Source organism: Centruroides sculpturatus, unplaced genomic scaffold, assembly GCF_000671375.1.
Source record: "Centruroides sculpturatus isolate CEXI.00-Female unplaced genomic scaffold, Cexi_2.0 scaffold666, whole genome shotgun sequence".
In the NCBI taxonomy this organism is placed as follows: domain Eukaryota; kingdom Metazoa; phylum Arthropoda; class Arachnida; order Scorpiones; family Buthidae; genus Centruroides; species Centruroides sculpturatus.
In genome coordinates, this window is record NW_019384928.1 from 274,515 (window position 1) to 299,975 (window position 25,461).

A 25,461-nucleotide genomic window follows, 5' to 3' on the forward strand; every position below is an offset into this window, starting at 1 on the left:
GAGATAGAGAATGTTCTCTAATATGATTGTACAGCACGAGTAGCATCCAGTTGTCCATATTGGATATAATGCAGTCGAGGCAAAAGATGAAAGACAGATCAAAAGACAAATATCTGCTCATCTTTGAGAGAAAAAGTTGTCCAGAATCGCATTTGGAGAGACGCAATGATCTCTCGAGATGTAAACAAATGATTAGCCAATCATCGACCAGCTTGTGAGAGATGAGAGACAATGACCAGAATACAGCCCCAGAGTTCCCAAAAGCCATTTTCCAACAGGACAATGCTTGACCATACACAGCAAGGATGTTACAGGACTGCCGTCACCACATTGCGAAATTTTTCTGGTTTGCCTGGTCCCTGATTTGTTACCGATCGAACATGTCTGGGGATACCAAGTTGAACAGCCTATGAGTTTGGCTGAACTAGAGAACCACTTGCAGTAACTGTGGACTAAGATGTCGCAGGACACCATATGACACCTGTATGCTTCCATGCTCACCTGTATCACATCATGTATTCACACTAGAGGAGGCTCAACAGGGTATTAGAATCTGTTTTCATTTGTAGTTTTTCCTGCAATAAATGATACTTTTGCTTTCATTTTGTAATCACTTATATTACCATTACACTCACACGTGTATAATTTCATTCAATTTTGACAACTCCTTGGTGTGCTAATTTTTATGGCAATGAATGTGTAGGATTTTTGGATTTTAAAAGTTATGTGATCTTGTAATAGCTTGCATACCTTCTGTGATGTAATTTCCTGTGTGTGAAAATCTATACAGACACCGTGATCTTATTCTTGAACCCCTTTTCCTCCAAATCCCCTTTCCTTTACAATTACAATCACCTTGTAGTGCTATCTATTGGCCAAGCAAACAAATCTTTCACTAAGCATCATTTAGTGTCCAACTCAGAATTGCCACCAAGAAGTGTCTAAGATAAGAGGAGCAATGACAGGGAAAATTGATTGCATTTATTTTTCAAAGTTATGCATTAAAAAATAATAAATGTAATTAATAAATATAAATTATTACTTTAAATTAAGAAATACAAATGATATTTTAACAAATTAATACATTTTAGTAAGTTTGCTTTAAGATATACAGTGGAACCTCTATATTCATCATTAATTTGTTCCTAAGGACCTAACAAATATGGAATATGATGAATGTAGAAACAATTTTTTTCATAATAAATAACTGATATTCAATTAATCTGTTCCCATCCTAAAAAAGGTACAAGAATAAAAATTATGTTGTTTGTAAAACTTTATTGTACTAAATAAATACAGTATAGTGGTAGAAAGGGAAGAAGAGTAAGGTTATTATTGTTTAGAAGAAGACATACCATCAATTAAAACATTAGGTAATTCCAATTACGATTATGGGGCCTGTTTTGCTGATGATTCAGTAGCACTTGATTTAATAAAGAACTTGTCCGGTGTTGTCTGTTTTTGTCTGCTTTTTAAAACCTTTGTGAAGTAGGCAATTACATTATCATTGAATGCATTTGTATTTTGGTTTACTATAGCAACATTTAGGTATCATTTTTCAACCATATTCTGCACTTTGGCCCAATTAGTCAACATTTCATTAATATCATTGTTAGGTATGGATCCTTTACTTGACTCTTCCTCTCTGGACAAAATCATCTCTATTGTTTCAGTTTCTTGGTCTTTACGAAGCTCCAACAGTTCTTCTGTGGTGAGTTTCCTTGCATGCTCCACAACCAATTCCTCTACATCCTCACAATCAACATCCAAACCAATTGACCTTCCCAGACAAACAATTTCTTCAACAACAGGTTGTGATTCAAAACCCTGAATGTCTGTTTCTGGCACACATTCTGGCCATAGTTTCTTCCAGATCAAGATCATTAACTTCGATGACACTTCTTTCCATGTCTTATCAATAATTCTGACACAATGGAGAATATTGAAATGATCTTTCCAAAATTCTCTTAATGTAAGTTTTTTTTCCGACATCACTTCAAAACACCTTTGAAACAGAGCTTTAGTGTACAGTTTTTTAAAGCAGGTAATGACCTGCTGATTCATCGGCTGAATTAGAGGGGTTGTGTTAGCTGGTAAATATTTAACTTGAATAAAGCTAAGATCATCATCTTTCAAAAGGTCTTGCAAATTTGGAAGATGAGAAGGAGCATTGTCCAAAACTAAGATGGACGTTCACAGCTAAATTAAGGCTTTCTAAATGAGCTTTCACACTTGGGGCAAAGACTGCATGGATCCACTCCAAGAAAAACTGTCTTGTAATCCAAGCCTTACTGTTTGATCTCCACATCACATTTAGTTATCTTTTTTGACATTATTCTTCTTAAAAACTCTTGGGTTTTCTGAATGGTACACTAGTAATGATTTGATTTTGCAGTCACCACTAGTGTTACCACATAGCATGAGTATTAAACTGTCTTTCATTGGTTTGTGTCCAGGCAGTGTATTTTCCTCTTTTGTGATGTAGGTTCTTTTGGGCATCTTCTTCCAAAATAGGTCTGTCTCATCACAAATTAAAAACTTGTTGATGACTAAAACCCTCAGTGTATACATAATTTCTGAAATCTTCAACAAACTGTTTAGCACCTTCTGCATTTAAGCTCGAAGCCTTGCCATGCCTAATTACAGAGTGAATGCCTGTTTGTCTTTTAAATTTTTCAAACCAGCCCCTACTTTCCATGAACTGACCACTGGTTCCTGGACTCTTTTGCTGTAGGTCGTCATATAACTTCTTAGATTTTTCACAGATGATTGCTTCTGAAATACTATCAACAGCCATTTGCATCAGTAATCCACAACAATAAGAGATTTTCCATGTTGTCAATCGTTTGTGATCTCCTAGCAGCAAGGATTTTAACACCTTTTGCAACATCAGCTATTTTAATCATCTCTTTATTTTTTATTATGCTGCATATGGTAGTTCTCAGCATATTAAATTCTTTGGCTAAGTTGGAAACACTTCGTCCATTTTCAGACTTAGCAATAATTTCTTTTTTTACCTCTATTCCTGTTCTAACAGCTTTCCTTTTTTGCTGTTTTTCTTCAGTGTTCTTTGTTGGAGTCATTGGAACTTGAGGTTTTGAAAATAATCAACATGAGAAACCAAGAACATACATTTCTTCCCACAAAGCAGACTAATTAACTACAGCTAGCTAACATAGTGTTGCCAAGTCAAAATTCAAATTTATGGCTAGACATTTTAATAAAAATATTCAAATCATATTGTTTCCATTAAAATTGTTAATTTTTTTTATAGCTAGATAGCATTATAAAAATAGCTAGGCCATTATAATTTAGGTAATTTACATCCACTAAAGCTAGCAAAAAATGAGCTAAATTGGCAACACTAATTTAACACAGCTAGCTGATCAGTGTGGGCATGCAATTGTAGTGCCATTTCCAGTGTTGGGAATGATGACAAATACAGGAAATACTGACGAATATGGAAAAATAAAAAAGTCATCAAAAGGTGACGAATATTGAATATTACGAATATAGAGGTTTAACTGTATATGGTTTGTTAATATTGAATTAGTTCAAAAATCTATTGATTATACATTCTAATACATAATGTTCAAATAATTGATTATATTATTATTGTTACATCTTGAAAAACTGTTTTAAATATTTTATAATAGGTTGTGATGGATGTTTTATAAAGAAATAACTATAATAGAAGAAATAGTTAATTGAAGAAAGAAAAGTTAAATAAGAACTGAAAGTCAAAATGCCTGGAATGGTACCATCAGTTCTTACTCAACAGGACCCAGTTACACAGATGAATACCTATCGTTCATTCGTATCAATGCTAGTTGATCCTGCTGCAAGTAATTGATTTTGAAAATAATTTATTTTTATTAAATATAAATTAATATTTTATTTTTATAAATTTATAATATTTGGTAAAAAAATTTGAATTTTAAGTGCTTATAAAAATTTCTTATTCTGTTCATTTATCGGATGATCTAGAACAGTAGTTCTCAAACTTGTTTGGCTTGGTCATACTTTAAAACATGAAAATTTTTCTGTTGCACTTCATATACAAAATTAAAAATAGTTTAATATATATTAAATTTAATTAAATAATTGGGTACTATATAATGACTGCCACCTTATACGCCTAACTTCGTTATTAGTTTGTCATGGATGTAATAAATCTTCATACAAATGGGTTTCTTCTCATTTTTAAAATATACTTTCATAATATAAATGGCACATCTATTTGAGGTTCAAGTTGTTTTGATCAATTTTTATTTTAATAGTAATTTTGACATTTTTACTTTATAATTTAAATATTAAAGATGTTGCTTGATCCCAGTGTGAATCTATAAGTTTCTTTAACTGCAATGCTCTATCTTATGTGAACATTTCATTTAATAAATTCAGAAAGTAAAATACTCCTCAAACCTTTTAACCAGAGTGCTTCTATTTTTAGAATCGCAAACGTTTTCGTTGCCCCTCCTGGACTCTACTTCAGGCTTTAATAAATAGGCTGTTACTGTTTAAATAAACATTTGATAAGAATTTCTTCTGAACGCTATCATGTGAAATCGTTCCATAGTTATATTGTGCATGCTCCATAATCATCTCATTAAATGCTGTTATCTAGCAAAATCTGCCATGCTACAGATAGGGCCATTTCCTCCTTATAATTAATACATGTACCATTTTTTTCCGCCTTAAATATCTCCATGGCTTCTAGCCATTTTTAGTTGTTGTGGGTTAGAGTTGGTTATAATGATTTTCGCCGTGTGCAGGTCTGCCGTTATTTCCTGTTCTGAAGTGTATGTTAGGACTGTTGTGTTTCTACCATGCTGTACAAAGAACATGAGTCAGATAGGTATGTCTGACTCATGTTCTTTTAACCTCATTTTTAACGAACGTTTCGTGGAACCAATATATGTCAGTTGTCTATCACACCTGTTGTCTTCTAGTGGTACTGCGTATACTCCTGGAAGCCTTTCAAGGTTTGGTAGGTCTTTGCCATTAGTTAGTATCCTGAAGACAGTTTGACACCTTCTGTATGCAATATTTATGCCCCTTCGTTTGGCTACCATACTGTAGATTGATTTCAGTATTGGATTATGTGATAGGTATCCTCTCTTTTTCTTCATCACATATATTCAATGGTGGCCCTGTCTGATCAGTGGCTTTTTGGGAAACCTCATGCCTTTTAGACAAATTTTTGACTAGAGTGTTGTATCCATGGGCTACATCAATATTTTCTATATGTTGGAGTTCTGTTGTTAGAGCTTGTTGTGTCAATGAGTGCGTGTGTGCTCTTCTTACTAATGCTCGGAAAGCGGCGATTTTGTATGGGATAGGATTGCACGAATTTCTTGGAATATATGTTGGGAAGGTACTAGGTTTCTGGTACACAGATGCAAGTATGTTAGCTCCTTCGAAGTTAATATCAATGTCCAAGAAATGCACCCTTGAAGAGTCATATTGCTCTACTTCTACTAAGAGTCATATTGCTCTACTTCTACTGATAGCCCATATGGATTATTATTCATGGCTTCTAGGAAGAGTTTTATGTCTGGTTCCACCTAGAAGGTGGAACCAGACATAAAACTCTTCCTAGACACCTTCCAGGTGGAACCAGACATACTCTGGTTAAAAGGAAGGAAGCACTTTGGTTAAAAGGTTTGAGGAGTATTTTATTTACATTCACCGGTGTGTAGAGAGATTGCAAATTCAGAAAGAGTATGAAATTAATTCCAGTTTAACTTACTGAATTTAAAATATCCTGATGAAATTTGAAATATAATAAATTAATATATGTCATTGTGGTAAGTGATGTCATCTCAACACTATAATTATAACAAGACTATACACAACTCAAAACAAAATGCTAAACAATACTTTCAAGAATTTATAGTTATAAAAAAACAGCAAAAATTTGCATTTTATAGTAAAAATTATTATTAAACATTAAAATTGCAAAATTAAAAATCAGATATTTCATAGTTTTTCTGCTGTTTTCCTCAGAAGTATAATTTATTGGGGCTTGTATGTCACAAAGTATGCTGCATATAGAGAAGAGAATATCAATATTTTGAGAAAATAAGGTTTTGCTAAAGACTTTTTCTTGGCAGTGGGTGTTATATGTATGTAACTAAATGTACAGTACTTACTTTGTTGCTTTAATATTTGTGTATGTACTTTCTTAAAATGTTCTTTTATCTATGTTTTTCATTCAACACATTATGCTTAATTTATTTATTTTGACTTATTTAATAATTTGTTCTTATTTTACATATATTTTATTAATTACATAATTTTTATTTAAGAGGATGAAAGCAAATTGAAGGCTGCTCAAGAACTAAGTGAAGATTTAGAAGTATGTATCAGAATTAGGACTTTTTTTCCCTTAGAAATTGAGTTAGATGTTATTTACATATAATTCATATAAGTAATATATTTAAATGAATTTATTAAATATATCTTTATCATCATTAGATAAGTAAATAATATTAAAATAGCTGATTTTTTTTTTATTTTGTTGATTAAATGTTTTTAGAAAAGGTTTAATAACTTTACAGAAATAAAAATTGAACAACTTAAACAATTTATTAAATATTTAAATTAACTTTAATGTATGTTTATGAAAAACATCTTTATGGAGTAATTTATGGAAGACATGATACATAAGGTCTTTTTTAAACTTTCATCAAATAAATAAATTGTCTTTAATTAGATACATTTTAAATCAAAAATTTTTTAAATATTTAAGTTGGCTTCATTATCTAAGGACAAAGCTAAGATCTATTCGAAATGTTAAATAATTGAAATATCTATAAAAATTATTTGATTTCAAAATTTTAGTTACAGTAATTTGAAATGCTAAAAGTTTTAGATAAATATAACTTTTATAAAGTTTATGTCACAGTGGTTTTCAATCAGTATAGTGCAGCACACTAGAGTGCTGCAACAACAGTTTAGGGATACTGTGAAATATAGGACTGAGCAGCACTGTAACACTTCTTACATGTACAGTAGAGCGTCGTTTATCCGAATCAATTGGGGACTGGGGTTGTTCGGATAACTTATTTTTCGGATAACCAATTATGTACGAAAAATATATGAATTTATCCCGTGTTGAAAATTTTCTCCGTTGCGTGTCACTTCGCGTTGAATTTTCGTCGATGTTAAGCCTAACAAAGACTATTGTATCGTTAAAAATTATTTATTTATTTATTTATTTATTTATTTTGTACAAACAAAATAAATATATTGAAAAATATAAAAACAGTAAAAAAATTATACTTCAGAAGTTAATTTAGTATCAAAAACGTAATATATTTGAGTAGCCGAAGACATAGCAAAAGATTACAGCGCCATAGCACTGGCAAAAATTCAAATTTGTCGACTGGAATTCCTTCGGATAACCGACCTTCGGATAAACGCTCTACTGTATTACTAAACCTATGAAAAGCACAATAAATCTCCATTGATAAAGAAGTAGAGGGGATGCAAAAAAAAAAACTATCAAGTTGGGAGGAGCCACATTACAAAAAGATTGGAAAAAATGATCTAACTATTTCTTTATCAATATCTGAAAAAATTCAGTGTATCCCTAAATTATATTAGTCAAGTCAAACTTTCATATATTATATAGAAGTACTTTTTGGCTATTTCTTCACAGTCTGATAAAATAGCAGAAAAATACTTTTATTTGCAATCAAATAGTTCTAAACAATGTAAATCATACAACAAAAATTTTGAATAAACGATATGAAGCAGATAAAATCAAAAAACCTTATAAAAGATTAAACTTATTTCAGAGTTTATAATATTGATTTTCTACAAGAGTAATTAAATTGAAATGGTAGTGGGGAAAGTTTCTATATAAGAGTAATATTATTGCAGAAATTAAGCCAAATAATAATAATTCATGGATGTTGTAATAAAATTTTCTTAGATTTAAAAAAACATCCAGCAATGAATTGTGTAACTTTGTCAGCAAGAATTAAAATTGTGTGAGGTGCCATCTAATATGAGAGTTTATTAAAAACAACTTTTTATATTATTAATTATTATAAAATGGTAAAGAGCTTAATTTTGAGAGTAGAGATTAGTTTGTAAAAAAAACTTGTAAATGCTAATAACAAGTAAAATCTTAAATCTGATCCCACTCAAGATATGAGATGTTATCCCTCCTCTATTTCTTCATCCCATTATCTTTTAACTACTAAAATTTAATTAATTAATAGCATCAATTCCTGCCCATATGCCTGGAGCCTGCCCATAGATGTTGAGCATCTGATTTTGTCTTTAACATGTGAAATATTTTTGATGGCATTCATAAGGACCTCCCCCTCTTTGTGACTGACAACCCGAATGCAAAATCCGTCATTTCTCATGTCCTTTATTGCCCTGAATCTGATTCGGAGTTTTTGAGGTTCGATTGTATTTAGAATTGTGTATTTAACTTTTTTGATATCCATTATGCTTTGGGGTTCACATTTTCTTTTGTGTAAACCAGAACAGCATGGCTGCCAACAGTACCCTCTCTTTGCAGTTTTGATTTATCGACCACCCTAGTAGTTGAACTTGGTTGAATTGGTTTGTTACTTTTGGTAATAATGACATAGATTGGTTGGATCCCCTTTCCCTTACTGAATACTAGTGGGGGACTGGGTTATGTTCTGAGTTCCCTAGGGATTCTGCATATTTGGCTGACAAAACTATGTAGCTGTGAAACCCTTTCCCGGATCTCCTTACGCTCCTCTATCTTTAAATTTGACCAGTAAGTTTCAGGTACCAGTAAGTTTCAGTTTCAGTATTTTCCATAGGTGGGAACTTGCCTCTTTCAGTATTGTGTTCGTTATTGGTCCAAGAACAACAGCTGGGTCACTTTGTGAGTCTTGTGTGTTGTTAAGTTCAGCTTGAGATTGCTTAAGTTCAGCTCACCGTTCGACTTTATTATTCAAGAATAGGTAGTAAGCCACGTACAATTGATGTCAAAGCAATCACTTGAGTTGACAAACGTACTAACAGGTACAGCAATGTTCTGACAATTCACGCATAAGTATGCGAAATTATTTTATATATAGTTAGCTGAACTATATTATGCTAATTAAATGAAGATTATTTAATTTATTCTCAATTAACTATAAGGTACCTACTAATTAAGCTAGTAATACATTTTAATGAATAAACAGACAGTAGGAACCATTAAAAAGGCCGTTAGAATCCATTAAACAGCCATTAAAATCTGTTGTAACTCAAAATTTTTGAAATTTTCCAAGGGCTGTAATACTAAATTGTTTAAACCCCCGTAACATGTGAAATTTTTTATTCTACTGCCAGGAGGGAAGTTGGAGCCGTAGCCCTTTGAAGATTCATTTGGAATATGTTTAGCTTTATGTTGTATGGTCGCTGCATGTTACCTTGATTTCTTTTATTGGCCATAGTTGGTTTTTTGAATCATTGATACCTTTGTTCAGACTGTAATTGGGCAGCCTTTGTCAAATGCATTATGATCTGTTCTGCGTTTATAGCCTTCTTCGGATTTATTCTCTGTTTCGCAACTAATATTAGGTATCTCTGAAACTAACCTTCCTTTGACGAACATCCTGGTGCCACCCCCTGAAAATTAATTTCCTTCCCATTAGGCCTGATCAAAAATCCAAAATGTTAAAGTTAATTAACTCAATAAAAATAAAAACCATTTAACTATCCAGCATAATTCTTTAATAACATAAAAATGTTTTCAAACGCATTAAGCGTTCATCATCAGTTATTTCTCTAATTCGAAAATGGGAAATTCGAAAAATTACGCAAGCGAATTTCAAATAAATGGTTATGCAAAAAATTAAAAGGTGTAACATGTTATAAACGAAAGTGACACATACGAATTTCCATGTGTTTAATAAATAATAATAAAAATAAATAAATAAAATATCAAGGATTATCCTAAGCCTGATTAATCCTTTTATATAGATCTATGCCAATTTGTCGCAAAAAGATTTCCAAGTGGACGAAAGCCTGTCGGCATCTCTATAGTTGATACACTGCGTGCTCTTCTGTGCCCTATGGATTTCCAGCTTTTTGAGATATTTTACCACGTGTCTAGATCTGATAGTTTTTATTATAGAGGCCTGGTCCCAGAAGACAGTAATGCCTTGTTGTTTAGCATAAGTGGCAAGGACCATACTGTCAACTGTTTTGTTCACTGAAAGCTTATGTTCGTTGATTTTTTTTTTCAAATTCCTCAAAGTTGCACCTTAATTAACTTCCCCCTAATTAATGTAATTAAGTAATTTTCATACCGGTAGCTTTGGGATGATTAGCTGCTTCCATCTGTGAATTTCAAAAGGTCCTGGCACAAAAAGTTCTGTGAAAAAATCCACTTAATTGAGGAGCACAAACAAGTACAACTGTAGCATACAAGTCAGTATGTGATGATCAGATGGCAGGGTGTGGAAATTTCAAAAAAGTACAAAAAAGGACTAAAATAAATAGCAAATATTAGTTGGTCTGATACTGCTGTTGAAAAACTGTTGGGGGATATCAGATGACATCCTATTTGTTATGACCAAAAAAAAGACCCAAATTTAGAAACGAGCATATGAAAACAGAAGTATGGAAGCAAATGACTTTAATTAGTAGCAGGTTGGGTAAGACATTAATTAGTATTAAATGTCAAAAAAATATAAAATTAAACTGAAAAATATAAAACTTTATTTTAAGTTGAAAGTTTTGCTGCCATTTAAAAAATTCCCATAGTTCATTGCAAATCACCTTCCATTTCATGCAAAGTGTGTAGGCACATAGGGTAGCAATTGTTTCACTCAATGAATTGTCAAACAAGGGCAATGTGATTGCACTAAGTGGAGAGCAGTCGCATGAGACTGCTCTCCACTTAGAAAAATCTAACATCCATATATACAGAAAAAATCCTTCTAACTTTTTTGCATTTCTCAATGAAGGTCCCCTGAGTTTCAAAAATGTAAAAATCTTGGGAGTTATTTTTGACAACTTACCATACTTTTCTTCTGTTATACTTTATATAACAGCTGGAAAATAATATTAGGACCTATATGACAGTAAAAGTTGCATTCTATCCCATTACTACTAGTTTTTCTTTTTTATGTGTATATTAATTAACACTCTAAACCTTAAAAGTCCAGTAGTAAATATTTAATAGCAAACAAACGTTTTCGACCATACTTTCGGTCTTCTTCAGGTTTAAAAAACCAGTGAGATTAAAACAAGTGAATGCGTAGAACAAAATTATGAAATTATTTTCAAAAAATGGAACAGCACAAATGGATTTTAAAAGAATAAACAGTTATGCATGTGCATTGCCATGGTGATGGAATGGTATATGTAATACATACACTGATATAAATACATATAAACACACCAAATGGGGGTGAGGCTTCTAACTGTTGGTGTGGCATTGTCTGTTCCTTCATAGCAGTACTTCCAAGCGTGTGACACATTGATGGCATCATTAGAGTTAATGCAATTGGTACATAACCTGGCTTTGTAAATTTCAAATGCCTCCAGGTTTTGTAGGTGTTCCACACTGTGGAACATCTACAAATATTTACTACTGGACTTTTAAGGTTTAGGAGAGTTAATTTATATGCTTTCCAGTATTCATGTAAGAAGATTTTTAAATTATGAGTATATTTCAAAATAGCAAGGAATGTTTATAAATTAAGTTTAAATATTGGAATTAACTCTACCATTGTTATGCAGACTTTTTTGTAGCTATATTTCAACATTATCTTTTAACATTATGGACACATTTTCAAAAAGAAAAAGTCAGTCAGAAACTTTAAAAAAGTCTCTGTAGAGTGGAAAGTGCTAAGAAAGAAAAAAAAAAAAAAAGGAAAGGTAGCAGATTACTTACACTAGAACTGTTTATTGGCCGCACTCATTGGTATAGCCGAAAAACATGAATAGGAAAGAAGAATAAAAGTTTTAAGAAGGGTTGAGGTGGAAGGTGAAAGAAAGCGAGATAGGACAGAGTGAAAGCTGAGATATACAATTTGACCTAATGGTCACAGCAACTTTTTACAATTAAAGAAAGAAAATATTTACAGAGAAAACGTGTGAACAAAATATGGGTACAGTATTTACACTGAAGAGTTACATGCTGAACTTTTGCGCTTTAAATTTTTGTAGCAATACACTATATAAATGATTATATAAAAATTATTAAACCCAAAGAAAATATATTTTGAATTGAAAACTTCGTCCACAGATTTAAACTCGTACTGTACATTTATATATTTCACAAAATGTTAATTTACTTGTTTGGAATATACGCAACAATTTATTTTAATGACAAATGAGATATTAATAGGATGTTTACAAATGAAAAACTGTTGCTTAGGGATAAATTATTAATGGTTTACTTATACAATATTATAATGTTACTAAAAACATATAGAAACAAAGAGAACATTGATACCAACAATAAAATACAAAATTTTTATAGATGAAGCTCATGCAGAAAGTAAATACTTTTCAAGTGCATGCAGTCGGAATAAATCTAGTCCAGAATCTTTATGCTTGTGGCAAAGTTTTTTAGTGCATTAAATAGGCAGATTACTTACAGCTTGAAATAATAATGATTTTCAATATACACTTTAAATGTGTATATATGTGCAGATATGTATATTTTGTTTTGCTAGACATGATGTTTTTATAACTTAAATCATATAGTGTAATAAAGTTGCAATGCTATGAAGGCTCACTTATTTACTAACATCATATGAGTAGAAACAAATTTCTTACAGAAAAATGAAAGCAATTTTAGTTTAATTAGTAAAATTAGTGCAGAGAGATATTGAGTTTTATCAGAAATATCTGAAATTTTAAAAATTAATTTTTTTTATTTTGAGGCATCAAAGTTTAGTTCCTCATGCCTATACAATAAAATAGCATTTGAATGATTTTAAGTGCCATATACTTATGTTTAAAGATACTTATTATTTTTAATTTGTTTTTCATTATATTAAACTTATTTTTTCTTAATATCAATTAATTTTTATTAAAGCTATATAGGCTATATTAAAACAACTAGTAAACAAATATTAACTTCATATATTATTTAAAAGAATTCTTTTATCTTAAATTACAAAACTACACCATTGAGCAGCATGAAATGCCACAGTTGAGCATTTCTTAATAAGGTAGAGCCCCCATTATGGCTCACCAAGTTTGGACTAATATTATGACTAATTCCAATTTTTTTCCAAGAATTAACTTAACTATCACTTAGAGCTAGATGATAGCTTAATTGTTTCTTGGGAAAAAAATTGCAGTTGGTCAAAATAATAGTCCAAACTTATTGGGCCATAATTAGCTCCTACCTTATATTATGTTTTTGTTACATTAGTTTATATAATATCTCAAGTTTTTATAATATAATGTTTTTACATTTCAGGATTGATTAATTCAAAATCATTTAAATATTTTTTATTTATGTATTTCTAGACAATTGTATCATCTCCTCAGTATCCTTCATTTCTTGAACATGCATTGAAAATATTTTTAAAAATTTTACAAGAAGGAGAACCTTATTTTATTGCAGAACATAACGTGCAAGTTAGTATTTAGAATTAAATTTATTCTGATAATATATATAATGCAATAAAATTTTCAAGATTAATTCGAATAATGAAATGATATCTAACAACTTTACAAATATTGACTGCTTTTGGTAAAAATAATTTTTTTTTTATTTTGGAAAAATTAGATAATACATTAAATGAAATGAAATGTTAATTGTAATTTAATTTTAAGTTTTTTTTTAAGTATTTAAAGTAATTTTTTAAATTTAAAATTCATTATTCCTAATAACATATTTTATATTAAAGTATTAATACTTGAAAGGATTATATTATTTTTTAATTATTCTGTATTGAGAGAGTTTTGTATAAAATAGGTAATTACTAAAATTTATTTATTTTAGCAATTACGAAAATTAATTCTTGAAATAATTCATCGTATACCTGCAAATGATCATTTAAAACCTCATGCCAGGCAAATATTATCATTAATGTTCCAATTATTAGAGGTAAATAATTTTAAAATATTAATGTTATTTATTAAGTACAATAAAAATCTGCTTTAAATAATGTTTGATGATATATAATGATTATTATAGTTTATAGATTTATTAACTTAATTATCTGTAACATAGATATTGATAAATAACATTTTTATTATGTATTACAGATTTATAAAAAATGAGTTTAATTATTTTGTATATTTTAAATTATCAAATGAATAATTATAATAGAAAGTTTTTAATAGTATATAATTTCTAAATCAGATTCTTATAGTGAATAATCAACCATTTAATTATGTAAATAAATTTGAAATTTATGTAATTATATACAAAGTCAACTCTACAAAAACATTTGGCCACCATCTTTTCCAGTTCATTGACTTATGAGAACTATTAGCTATTGTAGTATTTGAGATTTTTTTCAATATCATAAGGTACAGTGTGCTTTGTGAATAAAGATTTCTTGTATCTGACAACTTATAATACAAGGTGTTTGTGTAAATGATCCTTGATATTTTATATGAATAATAAAAATATAATATAAAAATAAATAAATGATAAAAATGTAATCAGAAAAAAAATATTAAAATTATAAAGAAACTTACAACTAAAATTGATCAAAATGATTATTTTATATTTCAGTATTGTATGTGTTCTTGTGAAAGTTAAATATAACAAAATTTAAATTAGAGATTATTTAAGAAATGTTCAGAACTTAGTATGTTTCCAGTTTAATTTAGTTTTTATTTTTATAATTGTAGATAGAAAATGAAGAAAATGTTTTAGTATGCTTACGCATAATTATTGAATTACATAAACAGTTTCGTCCTCAGTTTAGTCCTGAAGTAAGTATACAAGTCTTAGTTGTTAATTTAAAATCATTAATGTGACAATACAATATATTGAATTTAATGAAAATTTTATTATTGTATTGATAGACAGTTTCACAGAATAAGAGGAATTATTGTGATGATCTGTTTAATACATTTTCAGCAGCATTTATCTGAACAAATGATAAAAAAAAGAAAAGAAAAAGATTACATTAAATTATGGGTAAAATATTAAGATATTAAACTATATGTAAAGTTATGACTATGATGCATACAATTGCAACTTTATATATAGCTTTAAAACATCATATGTTTATATAATTACAGTACATATTATAAATATGTGCAAATAATTATTATTTCACTATATAGTTAGTCTTTATGACCATCAAAACAGTAGTAAGTTAAGAAAATTATTTTTATTTTCAAACAAGTGGTTGCATTTGCTAATGGAACAAAACAATAATTAAATGTTAAATGTAATACTGCAATGGGCAATAAACACATTGTATATAACAATAACTGGTAAGTTTATTCATGTTTTACTCTAACTTGTGTTTATGACACATTAAAAAACTAAAAATGAAATTAGCTTTTTATGGAGCTGCTCAGTTCAGATAATCATTTCAATTTTATAATAAGAGTGACACAAATCAATAATAAATTAAATGAAAATAATAGAAATAAAATACGTGGAAAGTTCTGTTCCATTTATTTTTTGTCAGTTCACATATTAAATATTATTATTAAGCATGTGTACGCATATGGAAAAATTCCATTAATGGAAAACAAAGAGAAAACAAAAATACATTTTTTTTTCCAAAAATATAGAATCTCTATTTTTAGAAAACAGAAATTCAAATAGCATCTATTATTAGTGTTGTTAGAATAATTTTAGAATTTGGAGATGGGTGCTGATATGGTGGATGGCAAATTGTTTTCTGGTCTTATATCATCTCATTCTTAGCTGTTTCCCTTTGTGTACTTTTTCAAAAGTTAAATGTTTATGGATATCTGAAAGCTTTTTAAAAGATAAGGCTCTATTTATTGTAGGTGATTTGTGTTTAATATGATTTCATTTTATTTGCCATGTTATTCTATAGAAAGCAAAACCATTCTCACTTTCTAGTGATTATTGACTCTCTCTTTCTGTATGTAACAGTGAAAATTTAAACAATTTTCAAACTTAATTTTCTGCACTCTTTCTGTACTTGAAAAAATGGAAAAAGTTTTGTTTCCCAATTGCTATGAATAATCAAAGAAAGACTACAAATTTTTTTTGATATTTTCCTATAAGTAAAAATATCATAGAAAAATTTGAATTTAATTCTATATGGGGTTTTGTTTATTGGACATTTGAATTTAAGTGAAGATTACTAGAACAAAAATAGTTTTCTTTTTTGACAATTTTCTATCATGTGAAAAAGACATTAGTGATCTTCACTTAACTTTAAATGGAAATAATACATTGATAATACAATAAGGCGAATATTGTTGATTTTAAATTAAAAGTAGAAAAAAAAATACTAAAAAAATTTACAATTTTTTCATAATTTTTTCTTTCTCTCACTTTGGGAACGACAAAATTACATTGCNCTTTTTGATCATGGAGGTACTGTCAAACACAGACAAAAATTTACCTGTGCTTATGGTCCAAGACAGTTACACCTGACATTGGTTGCACCAGGTAATAGTTTTGCAGGCCCATCAAAAAATGATGAAATTTCAAGTAATACTGATAATGGGACTGGAGAAGGATTGGCAACTGTGAGTTTATATAATCCAATACATGCTTCATACCATGCAGAACTGATACGGGCCATGAAAACAATATGTAGTAATTTCTCATTTGCTGCTTCTAATAATATGGTTCCAACACTACAAGCAATGCTTCCAAAAACTAAAACTTCCTGAAGGAATATCAATGAGTGAGAAGAAATTGCGCTATTTAATAACTGAAGCATTGGCTCCCTACTTCCAAAAAAAATGCTAGAAGAAATCCACTCTTCATTCTTTACAATAAGTTATGATGAAACCAGCAATGTGGAAAGTAAGAAAGAGTTACAGATAATGATTAGGTTTTGGTCTGAGCAAAAAGAACAAGTTGTCTGCAGACACCTAAATACATGTTTTCTTGGACGGGCAGATGCAGAAACATTACATACATACATTATCAAAGCTATTGATGATGCCAACCTGTCACTACACAAACTTTTGATGATAGGATCAGATGGTCCTAATGTTAAACAAAACGTGTTACGACTTTTTAAGGAAGATATACTGGGAATTCGCAAGAAAAGCCTTGTTGACATTGGAACATGTACAATTCTTATTATTCATAACACATATCTGAAAGCATTAAATGAACTGGGTGAAGATGCATCAGAACTTATTGTGGCAGTTTACAGATTTTTTTGATGGATGGCCTGCTCGGTGGGAAAATTATGAAGCTGTGCAAGAAAAGCTCAAGTTGCCCAAGCATAGACTCGTGGGTACCTAAATGTTTAGTATTTTAATATTAATTTAATGCAAATGTATCATACCCAATAATTAAACAGAAAAACATATATATTAAACAGAATTATAAATAGAACAGAAAAAATATTAAACAGAACAGAAAAAATAAATATATTCAATAAAAATCTTTGTTTTAACGAATATACAATGTCGCAGCTCGGTAAATACGTCAACACTGAAATGAAAATCAGTCTAGAATAGGGAAAATCGGGGAATTACACTGCGAAATGGCGAATTGCACAGTGGCGTTATTGTGAATCGGCGTAAATTGAGCCGGCGTAAACCGAGGGCTACCTGTATTGCACTCACTTTTTACTCACTTTTTCTGTATTTCAACTCACTTTTCTCACTTTTTCAGAGGGTAAATAGCACTCCCAGGCCTGCCACTGCCAGAGGTATGTTTGTGGACAACTTTTGCATGGTCAGATTCCTGACATGTGAAAAGGGTGAAATTATATAAGACACTGTGGATTTTTTCCTATCATTTAATTCAAAATAAACTATTGTCTTAGTTTTAATTTTATTAATCATTATTGGTGATTTAACTGAATTAGTTTTTGATGCCAAGTTCTTACAATTGTCATATATAATATTTAATTTTTTTTGTAGTGCTATATTACATGGATACAAGATTTTGATCATTTAAGGATAATGATATGATGACAAATTATCAATGATGGTGCTCCTGTAGTGTTATTTCACTAATTCAGTTGAGCATATATGATTGATAGCTGATAAGATCTGATCTTATCCTTAAATGTAAGAATTCAAAGTAAAAACAGTGAAATCATTTATTTGAATTAGTTTACAAGTATTTGAAATATCACTGTGATATTTCAAAAGAATCATTTTTCTTAAATTCAGTTGAGATTCATGTATCAGATTCAAAATTATTTTCTTATCTAGATGTATTATGTTATTTATTTATTATTATTATTATTATTATTAAATTAGGTGTCAGATTAGTTTAGGTAATATAACAAATATCTGTCTTGAGGAATAGAATGAATCCATATCTTTTATAGATATGCTTGATGTCTGTATGGTCTGGGATCGATTCATTTTCTTATTAGATGAATATTTAAGTATTATTTCATAGATTCAAAATTGGACATAGAATTAAATGTCCACATTATTATTTTTCATTGTTGATGCTGCCTATTGTTTCATTATGTATAAAAAAAAAAATTTTTTTTATTGTTTCCAAGTATGGAATTTGGCTATTTGCACACTACTATCACATTTTGAGTTATGTTTAATGTTTAGTAAGAAATTATTCTATAGGTAATATCATAAGACAAAAATGCTAATAAACATTTGTGCTAATTAACAGACTATAGTATTCTATTAATATATAGTGTGAGAAACCGCGGGGGTCGGTGTAAACTGGTTTAAATCCCCTTCGACCAGCAATGGTCTGGTAAACACTGCTCACTTTGTCACTGGATGGTTTTACCTGAGTGACTGAGGGTTATAAGTCCATTGATAGGGTGTTGGTGCCTAATAAGTCCACATGAGAGCAGGTTAAACAACAAAAATAACAATTTAATGAACTTAACACAAAAACATATGATACAGTAAGCTAATACACTACAGGTTATTCTACCTTTTGTAGGTAACATAATGTCCAGGAGTATTTCTATGTGCCAGTAATTTTTCTGTTCAGTTCATACGACTGTATCGGATAGACATTAAAGCCTTATATCTACGTCCTTATAGCTAATTGACCTTGAGAGAGTTTACATTTCTTTAACACATTAACTGCCATTCGTCGTGCTGGCAGTTGTACTGGCAGTCGACCTAAAAGCCATCTGACTGTGCGCTGTCAATTAAACAATGTAGTTTCACTCAAGGTTAAACTATCTTGGCTTTGTATGACATTTTTCTGCATGCTAGTGGTGTCCTCTCGTGGACGTCTATGCAGTTGGTTTTGACCGCTGGCAGTCGTATGGCCCTGCGGTCGAATCTCCAACTGCCGGTGCATCGTAATGGCCTCATGAAGCTATTCAAGGTCATCAGTCATAGTTTTTTTAAATAAAAATCTATTTTATATCTGATAGTGGTTTATTTTAATAGTAAATAGTTTCAAATATCGAAAACTAGTTTAATTATTCTCTTTTATTGCATATAAAGTAAATAATATTACAAAAAAAAATTAAAGTATATAAGTGCGTTTTAATGTATATTTACAAAAAAAAAAAAAAAAACATTTGCAATGAAACAAAGTGTGAAATACTTTTAACACAAAGAAGTAAAAACTTAAGTAGGGGAGGATGTCTAATTATAGCGGGTTGTAAAATTTATTGCCTGGGAGAAATGGTCTCCCATTCAAGGCCATACGACTGCCCGTGCGACATGCATATATCTTTCTTATCTTCCCTCTCTTGACTGTTATATATTGTCCCTTTCATTTACATTAAAATAAAATATTAGGTATCAAATTTTCTCATTTTGGCCCCCCCCTTTGGTAAGATATCATATTACAGGTGGCAGGTGTTAAGTAATATATCTCTCAGACCAATGGTTCCAGATCCCATTATATGGGATGTTGGTGAAACACACCAGGATCGACAGTCAGTACGGGTGGTGAGTAGTCTTCCTTCCTTTCTTGTTGGAGTATGGTGAGACATCTGTAGTCAGTCTCTCTTGTGAAGTCTGTGAAACACTCCAGGATCATCTTGGCAAGGAGACTAGAGCGGGCAAGGCAAGATGACAATGAACAGAAGCTTGTCCTCTTGCTTTTGGGAGAGTGTTTGCCCTAATGCTCGAGATTGAGCCCTTTTTATATGTATCAAGTGTCGGAGAAGAATCACGTGATTTTGATTTAATGTGGTCTAAGTTTGAGCTGTGTCCAGGTCCAGTCGATATGAGCTGTCAAGAACTGGATGATTTGCCTGGATTATGGATATTTTCTAGCCATTATTGTGACTTGTCTTACCTCATAAATTCATTCAATTTGATAGTTTCCTATCATTAGTAATTATATGTTTGGATTTATTCCCAGAACTTATTCAAAACATCTTTAAAATTCTTGATTTGTATGGCTATTTGATTTGTCCTTATCTATCGGATCAGAGGTCACTGGCAATGCCAGGTGGTGGGGGAAAGGAAGTGTGTTTTTCCCACTTCTGTATTAGTTTAACTAATTAATCCAATTACTAAAATGCCCCTTCAGAATCTCACATCAGCATAAAATAGCATCTATATAGCATAAAATAGAATACTATAGTATTCTATTTTAAATTAAAATCTAGCTTATTTTAATTATTGCTATATATTTATTGGACTATTATTTAGTATTTGATGAATTACATTACTTGAAAGTAATTATGTGGACCTCCCTATCATCCTGAAATGAATTGCCATGTGTCGGTAGACAGGTTTACATAAGCCAGAACATTCGAGAAGCATTTGCAAATTATGCTTAGACATACTGAATTGTCTCAGTTTAGCATTTCTAGGTATTGTTGATACTCATGAAAAGGTGGCATAGGTGGCATCTAAATTGTTGGATGCCATCTATGCCACCTTTCTGTATGTGTGTCACAAGGAATCTTCTAACTAATGTGTGTTACCTGAAGCTAGCTGTCTAAATTTACTATATGTTATACTGCTAAAGAAAATGATAAAGAGAGCTTATCCAAAGAGCAGAAGAATAACTCAGGAATTTAATGCTCAGTTGGATGGCACAGTTAAACCATTTGTTCTGAGCTGCATAACTCTAGTAGAGTTGTTACTCAAAAGCCAAAAAGTAATAATAATGAATATTAGACCTGGACTCAAATGGTGCAGTGATCATCTTAGCTGGTTGCAAGAAGATTAGAAATATATTTTGTGGAGTCCCAGGTTTTGTTTTCCATTCATTGGTCCTGTTTGAGTAAGGTGTATGCCAGGAGCATGCCTACTGCATGAATGCATTTGTGTTCACAGTGAAATGGTTTTTGAAATGTTTCAGTTGGAACATTGCTACACCTTTAATTATTGTGAAAGGTTACATGCAGGCAATGCACTACAGACATTCTGTAGAATTCTGTGTTGCCTACATTGTGGCAATTCTTCAGCAATAGCTTCTACATGTTCCACTAGAATAATCTGCATGTTTATATTATGTGCACAAAAAATGTCTGATTTGAGAAGAAAAATGTTAAGTTGATTGATTGGCTAGCACTGAGTTCAGTCTTCAACTTCATAGAGCATCTATGAGATTAATTAGAGATATAAATAAGAGGCAGACCAAATTGATCATATAATCTGATAGAATTTGGTCAATGTCTGATTGAAGAATGGAGGGCTATATCAAGGAGTGTAGCAAAACTTAATGAACAGTGTACCAGATAGAATAGAATATGTAACTGAGTCTGAAGGTGGATCTGTGTGTTATTAAAATTGTAATAAATAAGATTTCTATGCTTTTGGTAATCTGTCCAGACAATTATTTCCAAGTAATACATACATCATTTTACATACAAAATGTTAATTTTTGAATTAAACCAGAAACATTAAATTGTATTAATATTCCTTTTCTCATTAGGTCATTTTGTGTTGATTGATTATATTTAATGATATTGATTATTTCTTATGATTAGAGTTGTCACTTTTAAATCTTAAGTTTACATTTATAAATAAAGAATTAAATTTTTCAGATTCAAAGATTTCTACAATTCGTAAAGAATATTTATAAAGAATTACCTAATCATTTAAATAAAATTTTTGAACCTCGTCATACATTGAAAGTAAAGGATATTTCTGAAGTAAATATAAGTGCTTTGTTAATGGAAACATTTACAATAACCAATATTCAGACTGAGAAAAAAAATCAAGATGCTACAATATTGACTGTAAGTTGTTTTTCAATCTTTCATATTAAGTTTTAATGACAGTTATAACTTAATATGAAATACTTTTTATGATTTATATTAATATAAATCAGATAAAGCAAAAAAAAGAGCATTAAATAGAGTAGATATGATCTGTTTATATTTTATAATTTAAATTTTTTCAAAAAAAAAAATAAAATCAACAAATAATTTTATAAATTATAGTATATAATTAGTTGCTTTTTATTCATTTAAATCTATTCATTATTAATGTTAATTTCTTAAAATTTATAAAATTTTAATTAAAACTTTTCTTATAAATATTAAATAACCATGTGATATTTCAGGGAGTAAATGTTTTTGATCACACCATTTAAAATATCAAATTTAAATGTTTTTTTTCTTAAATACAAGCAAATGATTTGCTCTTTTGTCCACTCAAAAATATTATCTCTTAAGATGAGTTAGCTGTAAACTGAAAAATTCTGGACATTTAATATTTATAAGAAAAACTTCCATTATAAATATAAGTTGATTTTCTTTATAGAAAAACAATTTTTGTCTAGAATTTGAAATATTAGTTTCTTTTTAAAAAGATGTATTGAATTCACAAAATATATAACTTTTTAAATATGTGCCTATAGAAACATGAAAATAATGATAGCTAGCAAAACATATTTACTTACTAATGTTAAAAAACATAGAATTAAATTTTAATATTATTTTAATTCAATATAAGTAAAATTACAATTTATTTTCAGTATAACATTATTCCCAAAGCTGTTTTATCATTAAAAGTATTAGCTGAACTACCTATTATTGTTGTATTAATGTATCAACTATATAAACAAAGTGTACATCAAGAAGTTTCTGAATTTATTCCGTTGATTATGATAACTATTACATTACAGCCAACATCTACTCACAGGTAAGTAAAAATTGTCATTTTAAATTTATAAACAATAAATTAAACTTAATGAAAAATAAGAATTAAGTTTTTGCACAATCTTATTATATGTTTATTGATCAAAACTGGCTTTTTTTGGTCTTATGTAGGTAAATTGACCAAAATTTGATTATTTTGTTTGTATAAAGAAATAAGAATTTTATGTGTGATTTATGAAAATAACAGTATGTTTATTGGAAAGATGGCCATAAAAATGATACCTTTTGACCTTATTCTTTTGAGAGTACGTAGGTCATTTTCTCATAGAAAGTCTTCCAGGTCTCCTAAGGTGTACCCTTAGCATATTGCCTATGTGTTACATTGCCTTATTTCATCAATCCAGTTCAATCTAACCATTTAAACCTGGTTTATATTATAACGAATTTACTTAAGATAGACAAATTTTTTCTGGATTGAGACTGGATGACTGAAGTGGCTAAATACACTGCTGGCCATTAAAATTGCAACACCAAAAAGGAAAGCAAATAAAAAAAAATATTTATTGTATGTAAACAGTATGGCATGAAGACAAAATTATTAAATTTTCAAGTAGTTTGGGAGTTTACAGGGGTGTGAAATTAGTAGACACAGTTGCCATCCCCTGGCAGCTAAAACGGCCCTTATCCTGTTAGGCATGGAGTCAAATTGGGCTTGGATGACAGAAACAGGCAACTCGTTCCATGCTGCTTCAAGTCTATGTCACACTTCATCAACTGTATTAGCTAGAGAGGGGTGGTGGGCCAGTCTCTCAGCAATCCATGACCAGATGTTTTCAATTGGTGAGAGATCTGGAGACCGTGCAGGCCAGGGCAACAATCAAATACCCTCTGTATTGAGGAAGGTCAGAACACGACGTGCAATATGAGGTCTTGCATTATCTTGTTGAAAGATGGCATTTTGCAGGCCTCGAAGATAGGACACAACCACTGGGTGTAAGATGTCAGAAATGTACCAATCTGCATTCAAATTACTGTTGATCCAAACTAGAGATGTGCATGTCATGTACCCAATGGCTGCCCATATCATCACACCAGGTGCAGGGCCCCTTTGCCGATATTGAATGCAAGCAGGCGACGAGCGGTCTCCTCGAAGCCTCCAGACATGTATATGGCCATCAGAATGCTGCACGCAGAACCAGGACTCATCTGAAAAGATGACATTGTGCCACTCCTGTATCCAGCTTTGTTGTTGGGTGCACCAGAGTCATCGTCTCTCTCTCTGCTGCATTGTCAAGGGAAGCCAAAGTAATGGTCACTATGCCGACAGTCCACGCTGCTGCAAATGTCATCACACCATACGAATGGATACTGGACATGCTGAAACAAGCTCATTTCCTGACTAATGGTCCGTGATGTAGTTGTACAGTTTTGCATGGTTGACCTCACAATATGTCTGTCCTCTCGGGCATTAATCATGGGAGGGCGTTGAGATCTTGCATGCCGTTCAGTAAGACCCTCAGCAATCCATCAATTCCATATTCACATGACAGTGGTTGGATTTCGACCAGTGAGAGTGGCAATATCATGGAACGATAATCCACACTCTTGATAGGCAACGATCCTGCCTCTATCAAATTCCTACACTTGCTGGTAAGCATTTCTTCCTCTTATTCGAGGCATAACACAATATTCTGATGAAACCCCGACCTTACAAAGCAATTTCTGAATGAGAAATCCACTGCACAACTTTTCTTTTATGCAGTGTTTCAGATGTCGTTTGTCTCTCCTGTGTTGTCTAAATGTGCTGAAATACTAATTGTTTGCATATCCCAACCTCTTCTTCCTTTCATATGATTTTGACGTTCGTACAATAACTCCTTCCTGGTGTTGCAATTTTAATGGCCAGCAGTGCATTTCATGTATTAGCCACTTCAGTCAGGTCAATGTATTCAGGCGTGGGTTGGCCTCTCAGAAGTTTTCGTTAATATTTTGATATATATACAGTGGTACCTCAGGATACGAACGCCCCAGCATACGAAATTTTCAGGATACGACATGAAATTCGAACATATTTTTGTTCCACGATACGAACAAAAACTCACCATACGACATTACATTAGTTCGCAGCGTCACTTTTTATTCACTTCTGTTCATTGGTCTCAGTCCGCGTGTTTGCTTCGTCGTGGAAGGATCTCGCTCGATAAAGGAAATCTTGAGGTATTATCAGAAAGTGACTGATTTTATTCAAAAGAAACATTCCAAAAAGGTTCACACTGGCCGTATTGCTGCTCGGAGTAATAACATTTGCCTAAGTCATTTTAGAAACATTTTAAAAAGTAGGCAAAGCCAAACCTCT

General features: G+C 30.9%; 1 protein-coding gene across 1 annotated transcript in view; it reads left to right on the forward strand.

Moving 5' to 3' along the window:
- The first annotated feature begins 3,643 nt into the window (after positions 1-3,643).
- The window catches only part of LOC111631936 (transformation/transcription domain-associated protein-like), a 169,908-nt gene continuing 148,090 nt past the window's right edge, over positions 3,644-25,461 (forward strand). Inside the window, exons 1-7 of the mRNA XM_023376276.1 lie at positions 3,644-3,845; positions 6,312-6,361; positions 13,480-13,590; positions 13,958-14,062; positions 14,818-14,901; positions 22,047-22,241; positions 22,982-23,148. Of these exons, the coding sequence (XP_023232044.1) occupies positions 3,746-3,845; positions 6,312-6,361; positions 13,480-13,590; positions 13,958-14,062; positions 14,818-14,901; positions 22,047-22,241; positions 22,982-23,148 (812 nt within the window). The 5' untranslated portion in view covers positions 3,644-3,745. The remainder of the gene's footprint in view (positions 3,846-6,311; positions 6,362-13,479; positions 13,591-13,957; positions 14,063-14,817; positions 14,902-22,046; positions 22,242-22,981; positions 23,149-25,461) is intronic.